At 37.6% G+C, this 10,656-nt stretch overlaps 1 protein-coding gene across 1 annotated transcript in view; it reads left to right on the forward strand.

Annotated features, from left to right (window-relative positions):
* Positions 1 to 294: 294 nt before the first annotated feature.
* The window catches only part of LOC111871645 (protein timeless homolog), an 89,470-nt gene continuing 79,108 nt past the window's right edge, over positions 295 to 10,656 (forward strand). The window contains exons 1-8 of the mRNA XM_023864881.2: positions 295 to 437; positions 760 to 872; positions 1,227 to 1,359; positions 4,667 to 4,821; positions 5,565 to 5,686; positions 7,262 to 7,418; positions 8,471 to 8,551; positions 9,919 to 10,016. Of these exons, the coding sequence (XP_023720649.1) occupies positions 324 to 437; positions 760 to 872; positions 1,227 to 1,359; positions 4,667 to 4,821; positions 5,565 to 5,686; positions 7,262 to 7,418; positions 8,471 to 8,551; positions 9,919 to 10,016 (973 nt within the window). The 5' untranslated portion in view covers positions 295 to 323. The remainder of the gene's footprint in view (positions 438 to 759; positions 873 to 1,226; positions 1,360 to 4,666; positions 4,822 to 5,564; positions 5,687 to 7,261; positions 7,419 to 8,470; positions 8,552 to 9,918; positions 10,017 to 10,656) is intronic.

Here is a 10,656-nt window from a genome sequence, read left to right on the forward strand (position 1 = left end):
TTAACCAGCTGAGATACTGTCAGCTTCTTGGGAAGGATTTTATTCCATGCATGTAACAATATTTTGACATTCTGATTGTGGAACTGAATCTTGTTCTCTCTTAAAATGGAATGTTGTTTTTCTAATAAACGTTCTTGGTTTTTTAAATTATGGAAGATTTTGTTATTGTTGTGACTAATTGGCTTTAATCCATTTTAGGTCACATGAACATTGCCAGTGGCCGTTGCTTCTGTTTTATCAACTTATGCACAAATCTACACCTAATTATATTTATTTTTATGTTGTTATAGACAAAGCAGAGGAGACCAAAGAATCGTCTTCCTATGAGAGATGAAGAGTTACAACGACGATCTGCTTTTAGTATCCGACTATTCCTGAAGGAGTTTTGTGTGGAGTTTCTAAATGGAGCATATAACACACTGATGTACCATGTGAAGGTAAGTGCCTGTATATATATATCACTGATGGTCATGGTGCAAGGACCAGTCAAGCTCCACTGGTTATTCATCCAATTTCCTGAAAATTCTTTTCAGTGAAAATAGTACATTCCAATACTCGATGACAAGTAGTAGTTTAATGTAAGTTCAGGTGTTATATCTCGCCCCATTGCTTTGTAGTAAATTTCTGAAGGTGTAAAACTCATTTGTGCTCAAACTGTATATATGACTGGAGAGGTATGCATTCACATAAACAGTATGTTAATTGGTTATGGAATACCCGTACTACAGATGTTTCAGAACAGCTGTGCTTTGTTCTTAGGATGGACTTGTTCGAGCGAAGGCTCAGGCTAATGATGAGTCATACTACTTATGGGCCATGAAGTTTTTCATGGAATTCAATAGAAATTACAAATTTCAGGTTAAATTTGTCAGGTATGTTTTGTCATATGCTTATCTCCCTTGACTTAAGCTATTAATTCAAAATTTATTTACATTTATGTCAAAGGTGCATGAAATTGTAAGTTTATGGAGTATACTACAGACATATTTCAAGCTTCTGATCCCCTTGTATACATAAATTGACCCTTTATTGACAGAGTTTCCCGTACCTGCTCTCTTGTCCTTGTTCCCCTTTCATAGTGGGTTGTTGCTTTTAGATGCTTAATTGCTTGATAATATTAAATGGTTCATGTTACAGAGTATCACTTAGGAACAAGAACCATATTATATTGTCTCTACCTTTGAATGTGTTAATTAATGTTCTGTTATATTACGTAACTCTTGCAGTGAAACAATGTCGGTACAAACATTCCATTATGTTCAGACACAGATGGAGAATTGTTATGATGCATTAATGTCAGACAAGAAGAAAATGCTGCTGTGGTCACGAAGGATGCATCTTGCTCTTAAAGCATATCAGGTAAAGATGTTTGTCATTGGTAAAGGAAAACATAAGGTAAACATATCTTTGAGGCTGTAAAATAATAATCTAATTTGTAGGCATATTTATAAAGTGAAAAAGAAAACTTCATGTTTGAGTCTTGTCTGCCTGTGGCCTTATCTCAGCTCTTAAATTGTCAGATTTTCTTAAAATTTTGGTGTTGTAGACTTTAATTGAAATTGTCAGGCAATCCCAGCTTTGATTCATATTGGTCTATGAAAAAGTGTATTTTAAACAAGGTAATAAATGGATTTTTCCATGTGTCCATAAATTATTTGTTGGATATTGTTGAAATTCAATATGTAAGACTTCCACAAAAAGTTGTCCTACAGTTCTGATTTTCACCCATATGCATCTAGAACTAAGGCCATAAGTGATATCTTTTTTTCACATATCCCATAAAGTCTTCAATGGATTTTGTTGAAATTTGATATGGGAATCATTAATTTATATTTAATTGTTCCTATTTTTGAATAAGCTTAATAAACTTCAAAGAATGCTACTGGTAGCTCTGTATACAACATCTCAGTCTTGTTTTTGTTTTATGTTATTTCTTCTTAAATGGTTTTGAGCATAGTTTATCATAGTGTTCCTCTGTTGTCATGTTTTTTTATTAATAACTTTGGAACCAGTTGACAGTTATTATTAAACTCGTATGAAGGTACAACATCAGAGATTGCTTCAACTCTTATGCTTTTAATTTTCTACCAACAGTATTGCTAAAGTGGTATTCTTGCAGACTTCTGAGATGGGAGTAACAGCATCTAATGTAAAGTCATGAAATCTAATGTCAGAATAAATCTTCAAACAGCATACAGATGTTGGAGAATGGGAAATGACAATATGGCAACTGCTTGAAATTATATATTAATTTTTAAGGTACAAACATGGAGCTTGTATGTATCAAATTTATTATAGATCCTGCATTTTAAAATTTATGGACAGAACTGGAAGACAAAATTATGTATACAATTCTTGCTGGTTTCACCATGTACACTAAATAGAGACTTTGTTAAGTTCTTACATTTTGTTTGTTTATGCAGGGTGTCCCAGGAGGAATGGACCAAACTTCGGGAGGGTGTTCCTTATGTTAAAGTATGCCGATATAACCCAAAACACCTATGTCCAAAGTTGAACGGTTACGGAGATAATGGCCCGAGAAAAGTGTGGTCTTCTTGCAGGTCCACGCACTGTGGACAGTCAGCTGTGACTGTTATCTGTTTGTACTTGAGTGTGGTGATGTCACACTAGCCGTGATCTCATGCGCAACCTACCAGAGCCTACAGATTACGTTGCGGCGGGGTCGTGAATGGGTGGTAAATTAGTTGTGTGATGAGTTGCTGAAATGCCTCTTGTGTTTTCACACGTGGAATATTGTGATATGCATTTTGTGTGTGGATTTTGCGGTCGCAATGCACGTGCTGCTGTTGAAGAATACCAAAGGCGTTTTCCCGATCGAAGGATTCCATCTCGAAGTGTATTTACGCGAATTCACCAGACATTGCGTGATACTGGTTCTCTTGCAAGTGTTTCTGTGCACTCTGAAAGGCAGGATGTACGAATGATAGACACACGAGAGCACATTCTTGATATTGTTCAGTGAAGTCCGCGTCTATCACTCGTAGAATCGCCTCTCGCATCGGCGTATCACGTATTCAGGTGTGGCAAACTTTACATCATGAAGAGTTATTCTTACCATGATCAAATGGTACAACATCTGGAACCAGGCGACCATGCACAGCGTATGGATTTGTGCCACTGGATAAAAAGTTCATCCCGAACTGTTAAGCGTCATTTTATTCAGTGATGAGGCGTCTTTTACCCTGGATGGTGTAAATAATTTACGAAATGTGCATACGTGGTTCCATAATAATCCACATGAGATAATGGAAACGAAATTCCAAAAGAGATTTCCTGTGAATGTACGTTTACAGTTATGTGGTCGGGTTATAGCGCAGCCATATTACGTCATCGCTCGCCAGTCATGTGTCATGTATAGTGCTTGGAAACCTAAGGACAATTATGACATGGCGAGCGAGTATTTCGTACTTCAATTTTATGGCTTTCCGTCACTCACAAGTTAGTTTGATGTTACGTACATTATTAACATTACAGAATCCACATATTCCTGCCAGTTTTAATATGTATTTTGTAATCAACAAGTGTGTAACACCGGTCAAAATTTGACACTTCTCTGGCCATTATCTCCGTAACCGTTCAACTTTGGACATAGGTGTTTTGGGTTATATCGGCATACTTTAACATAAGGAACACCCTCCCGAAGTTTGGTCCATTCCTCCTGGGACACCCTGTATTTAAACAAACAAAACTCCGTGGTTTTAGTCTGCAAGTGAACTATACTAACTGAGTGACCGCCGCTTGTCAGTGAAGCTAGTGCCAACTTTAGTGCAATGAACCCCCACAGCCATTAATTTCGGTTTTCTAGGTTGGAGCCGCAACTTTTCCATTCAAGTAGCCCCTCAATTATCCTCACGAGGCTGGGTGAACCTCATTCCAGACCCACTAGTTCTCAGAAAATCTGGTAGCGCCCAGAATCGAACCCAGGGCCTCTGGATCTGTAGCCAGGAACTCTGACCACTAGACCACAGAGGCGGTCATTTTGTTTATATTATATCATGTATATTTTGTATAAATAAAACACGTTTTTTAACTATATTTATTCTGGTGCATCGCACTAGTAAACTAAATTATAGAGTAATTGTTAATATCGTCCAGTGTGATTCAGTTTGTAGATATTTATTGCCTTTACATGTTTCAGTCAGCTGACCATCTTCAGAAGGCATAAGATCAACATGTTTAGGAACTACTATTACAAAGTACATACAGGCTGACATCCTTACTGCCATCTTTGAGCCGATTGTCTAGATAATGTGGGAACCTCAATGTCTCACAACTCTATGGGCCTTCACGGCCTCTTACAGGGATAGCTTTTTTTTATTATTATTTTTTTTTAATACTAAGAACTTTGTAATAGCAGTTCCTGAACATGTTGATGTTATACCTTCTGAAGATGGTCAGCTGACTGAAACATGTAAAAGCAATAAATATCTACAAACTGAATCACACTGGACAGTGTTAAGAATTATTCTGTAATTTAAAACATGTTTTTTAAGAGTAGGTTTTCTGAATTGTAATGCCATAAATTTCAGAAAAATCCTGGTATTTCATAGATATAGTGTATGCTTCTAATTGGCTTACTCTTATGGTGCTGCAACCATGATGAAAACCTAAATTCCAGCATATGTATTTTTCCATTCTGTTACAGGAATTACTGATGACATTGACAGCCATGGACAAATCTGACAACTCGATGATACGGGAATCTTCAAAAGTCATCAAAAGTAACATTTTCTATGTAGTGGAATATCGGGAGCTTATTCTGACATTACTTCTCAATTTTGATGAAACAAAGTTCACAAAGTGAGGTTCCATTTTCTTTATTTATTTATAATTTATTTAACATTGCTGTCAGTAGCTCACTAGCATCAATTAGTGGGATGGTTAGTGAATAATAAATTGGAAAGAATGTGGAAGGAAGCGACTGTAGCCTGATTTGAGCTACTTTTCTAGATGATTAGTTCTTCTCAGAACTTGTTCTAAACCATTAATTTGAGTCTTATGAAATCTGGCGTGGTTATTCTGTACTTATAGTTGTCGAGGAAATGAGGTTTTGCACCTGTCACTTTGTCACTGTTTTCACCAAAAAGAAACAAACTCTGTAGCTTTAGTCTGCAAGTGAACTCTGCCAACTGAGCGACCACCATTTGTTGACAAAGTTAGTGCCAACTTTAGCAGATAGAGTGTCGCTTGGTCAGCGCAACAAATCCCCACGGCAGTTAATTTCGGTTTTCTAGGCTGGAGCCGCTACTTTTCCATTCAAGTAGCTCCTCAATTATCCTCACAAGGTTCAGTGGACCCCGTTCCAGACCCACTACTTCTCAGAAAATCTGGTAGCGCTGGGAATCTAACCCAGGACCTCTGGATCTGTAGCCAGGAACTGACTGCTAGACCACAGAGGCGGTCCACTGTTTTCAACACAGAAGGAACTGTATTTCTGTCACAGCTGTACCAGTTTCTTACCAAGTTCACTGTTTTCCAAACTTGATTTTCAGTAACACTTATTTCAGTGTTATATAGTAACATGGGCATGTTCTTCATTGCAGGTCATACTTGAAGGACCTCATAGAAACAGCGCACATCTTTATGAAATTGCTGGAACATTTCTGTACAAATCGTAGCATTGTTGTTCAAAGACACACTGTTTCTAGGAAGCGCAAGACCAAAAGTAAGTATTAGAATGAAACCACATGTTCTGCAGATGTGTATACACTCATAAAGTTCAGAACTTTCCTGCAGATGCAATACTTATTATTTTACCTTTTTTTTTGTCCATATTTTTGAAACACATCAACTGTGGTTACTATAGGATTCTGACGATGGTGTATAACACACTGATATCTTAAAAACCAGGACGATGGATAAATTCCAAAAACCCAATATATCAACATCAACTGTGATTTGATGGATTGTGATGTAATTAGGTAGAATCTCTATTGTGCCTGAATTTGTTTCTTAGTAAATTTAATATAGGAGATCCTTACTCAAAAATGTATTAATGAACTGTGATATTCATTAATATTGAAGAGTTTAGACTACTACTTTTACCTAATACTTCAGATTTTGTGAGGTTGAGGGGAGGGGGCTTTTGAAATTTAATTTGAGACTTAATTACAGAATTCCTAGCATAACAAACCTTTTGATTCATATTAGCCAATCAGGGCTTATACTTGAATTTCAAGTTAATTTATAAGTACATTTAGTGATCAACAACAAATAAAGAACTTGGCAACATATCTGATTTATTATCACAGTATTTGCTGGGACACCACCATCAGTAAAGTAAGTGTCTGCAGAAGCGGCCTCCGTAGTCTAGAGGTAACGTTCCCACCTCATGACTCGTAGTACGCGGGTTCAAATACCCGGCGGAGGTCGTCGAATTTTTAAGGGCGGAAAAATTCAGGGAACAAGTCCTCCGGGAAGGACTTTAAGCCGTGGGTCCCGTGTCGTAGCTTTACGGCACGTAAAAGAACCTCATATCTCCAAAGGAGGTCACAGCCAAATTAACGGACGTTTCCCGCCCAACAGCAGTCTCTAATACCTCTGGTAGATGGGGGAAGCATTATAGATACCTCTCAGCTAGTAGAGCCGGTCTCGCTGGCTGGGCGGGACTGATGGTAAGCACCAGTACCGGTAGGATATAGAGACTGGTAGAAATCATAGAGGGAAGCACAATGGACCAATACAGGTCTCAGTGCATGGGGAAACCCACCCTCTCCAATAACTAACTAACTAACTAACTAACTAAGTGTCTGCAGGCTGAGTGACCTGATTCGATTCCCAGCCAGAGAACTCCTGAAGTCCATTCCATCCAACTGATTATCCCATGGATATGAAGGCTTGTTTCCATTTAAGTAAAGTGAGTGATGTGCAAAAATGATCTCTGACATTAATGCTTAGAGATTTAACCCACTCTTTATGTATTCATGGAACGGTATCAAAACATAATGTGGATTTCACATGTACCTGTGTTGGTCTGTAGTGGTAATATAAAAGGGACAGCTGTTGGAGATATACACCAGGGGCACACTTTCCCAGGCTTAGTTCATAAAAATAATGAAATGTTCAGAGATCAATTTGAAGTGACATGTAAGGCAAAGCTCAGATTTCATTCTAGCTAAAATTGTCTGGTGTTTACATGTGCCTACTTTGTTTTTCCTAAAGTGAAGTGTAACACATGCATCATGATTTAAAATGTAATGTTCCAAGTACATGTTATGTCTTACTTTTTTCTGTATTTTAGAATCAACTCCAAGGGAACAAGGAGCAACAAGAAGTCCTGAAGAACTGTGGGATGAACTTGGACCACAGATTTCTGCTGTGTTTCAGAATGATGCGAATATTCCTAGTGATATAGTTCCTTTTGACGCAGCTTCTGATAAGGACATGGATGAGCAGAAGTGAGAGGCAGATATTCGTTATATTTCAGCAGTTAACTGCTATTCAACTGTTTACATACAATTTTCCATCAATAATGCAACTGTCTATTTCCACATTTGTTTCCGCTATTAACACAACATTTTTCGGCCCCCATACGGCCATCCTCAGGTGTTCCATTATGCCAAACCTGCTACACTGCACTGGATAATGTCCATTCCACACATGCATAACTGGACATTTCATAATTAAAATATTACAATTTCTCTCAACTTTTAAATATTATATCTTACAGTTCATTCCATTTAAAATCGACTAAATATCGTTAAAATTTTAAATTATGTAAAAACTCCTAATTCCCACCCCATAAGGGGCGTCATCCACTTGTCTAAGCAATGTGTGTGTGTGTGTATGTATGTATATATATATATATGTATAGAACATGTTTTGTTAATAACAGATACAGATGTGAAAATAGATAGTTACATTATTGACGGAAAATTGTATGTAAACAGTTAAATATAGTAATGCAACAGGATGCTTAAATACAAGATAGTTAACTGTTATATTTATGCATTTTGCCTGTTATGAAAAATATCTGTTCTTTATGAAAGTTTCATTCAAGCAACAACCTGAAGTGACAAAGTTCCTATTTTGGTCACAGTATTGTTGTCCAGTCTTTATTTACATGAACCTATTACCACATAGAATTGAGGATGAGTATTTTGACTCTTTTTGTTAGCTAAAAAGGAAGCTGAGTGACTGTGTCAGGCAGTAACAATCCTGAATTGAATTTGGGAGGTGCCTGGTTTGAATCTTGGTTGTTATATCAGCTATTCTGATTGTGGGTTTTCGTGGCTTTTCTCAGTGTCTGCATGGAATTTCCACATTATTGCCTAGAACTGGACCACGATGAGTTTCACATCCTTTCAAATTCATTATTTTTTTGTCTCCCACTGATTGAATACTGTATTCTCAGAGTTAATGAGAGCAGTTTTAAATAAATTACAAGTAAGTAAGATGAAACAACATATTGAAAGGTGCATTTTACTGTAGTGTATATGTTTATTTCTAGGGTTGATGCCATGCATAAGATTCAGACATTACTTCGTAATCAACAGTTCGAAGAAGCAATTGGTCTGCTGCGTGCTTCAAGGTACACTTGATTAAATGCAACTGTTTGGAATGGAATGAGGGACCAATGTTTCCACAAGTCATAGCTTATTTAAAATGAGAACATTGTAAAAGTAATTTTGATTCATATTGTTAGACGTAACTAAAATATCAGAAGGAAGGCGTAACTTTTCTGAAGATTCAGAGCTATTATATATGTAAAAATTATAGCCTTCCAAGTATTTATATTGAAAGTGAAATAAAGATGTGAGGTAAAATTTTGTAAGTAACCATGGAAACTAGCCATTAACTTTGGTTACTCTTAGTAGTAGTATTAGTATGTGTATTTATTATTATTTTGGAGGGGGTGGGTTTCCCCATGCACTGCGACCAGTTGTTGATCTATTGTGCGTCCCCCTGTAATTATTCTACTAGTCGCCATGCCCTTCCAGTACTGGTGCTCGCTATCAGCCCTGTTCTACCAGCGAGGTTGGCCACCTCTCTGACAGTCCCCGATACTTCCCCATCTACTGGAGGAATTGGAAACTACTTGGGTGGGAAACATTGCCTAATTTTGCTCAGAGGTCTAGAGACATGAGGATCTTTTACGTGCCGTAAATCTACGACATGGGACACACGGCTTAAAGTCCCTCCCAGAAGACTTTTTCCCTGAATTTTTTCGCCCTTAAAAATTCCACGACTTCCGCTGGGTTTGAACCCCGTACCTTGAGTCATGAGGTGGGAACGTTACCGGAGGCCACTTCTTAGTATGTGTATAAGGGGTGGGCCATAAAATCTGACCCTTGCACTGTGACCTTCAATTAACTATTGTGCTTTCCCTTTGAATTAACCCTTTATTAATCCTACACTTCGAAAGAAATGTAGGACTTTATTTATGGTGCGTCATAAAAGTCATTTGGTTCCATAAGGAACTGGCCCAGCTGACGAAATCTTAAATATTGGTTACTCTTTATTTTCTTTGCCCTCTTATGTTTTTGTGTCCTTTGTGCGGTATAAGAGAGTACCTTATATGGCTGTTATGTCTCTTCATCTGTCTTAAAACTGAATGTGTGAGATTTGCGCTAAAAGCTGTCTGGAAATTCTGATTTTCAGCCATATTGATCCATAATTTAATTTCCCGTATATCCTGTAAACAGTTCCCACATTTTATTGAAGATCCAAGCAAGAAACCAGCAGAAACTTTTGGGAGAGCCCCATAGCTAGTTTGATTTGGTAATGAGAAAAATTGGTTGATCTGTATCCCCTTCATCTTGTCTTGTCGTTTTGTATAGTCTTTCCCAAATGTCATACATTATGGATAGCATGCACACTTTATTATAATCTGTTGCTTATTTTTACTCTTCTTTTGATTACCATTTGAACATTTCAGTTGATTTTGTTATATTCTAGGGAAGTATGGCCTGAAAATGACAGCTTTGGCAATGCAAACATGGCGCCTGAAGAAGAATTCATGGCAGTAAGAGATATCTTCATGGCTGACATCCAAAGTGAGTACAAAGAACATTATTAGTACGAATGAAGAGGTCTGAATTTATTATGAAAGTTATGATGCCTATTGAATGTTAATTTCACACGAAAAGAAGCAAGCTTCAGGATGATAATATTTGTTAAATTGTCTTATGTAGAAATACATGGATAACAGAAAATGTACTAAATTTAGAAAATGCTGCTTTTGTTAGATCCATATACTTTAATTCAGTTCAGAGAAATATCTATCATGCCAAAGTATTTCAAAATCTGAAGTCTAGTACTGTGTCAGGAGATTCTTCTTCTTCTTCTTCTTCTTCTTCTCCTTCTCCTCCTCCTCCTCCTCCTCCTTCTCCTTCTTCCTCTTCTTCTTCTTCTTCCCTTCCTCCTTCTCCTCCTCCTCCTTCTTCTTCTTCCTCTTCTTCTTCTGTAGCGCAATAGCCCATTGTTGGGCCTTGGCCTCCCTTATCAAGCCCCTCCATTCCTCTCTATCCTGCGCTGCTCTCTTCCAGTTCCTTACGCCCATTAACTTCTTTGCATCTTCTTCCACCACATCAATCCATCTAGTTCTTGGTTTCCCCGCACGTCTCCTACCACCTATTGTACTGTATAATATTTTCTTTGGGATACGCTCCTTATCCATTCTCTGTACATGCCCAG

Source organism: Cryptotermes secundus, unplaced genomic scaffold (assembly GCF_002891405.2).
Source record: "Cryptotermes secundus unplaced genomic scaffold, Csec_1.0 scaffold11, whole genome shotgun sequence".
Taxonomy (NCBI): domain Eukaryota; kingdom Metazoa; phylum Arthropoda; class Insecta; order Blattodea; family Kalotermitidae; genus Cryptotermes; species Cryptotermes secundus.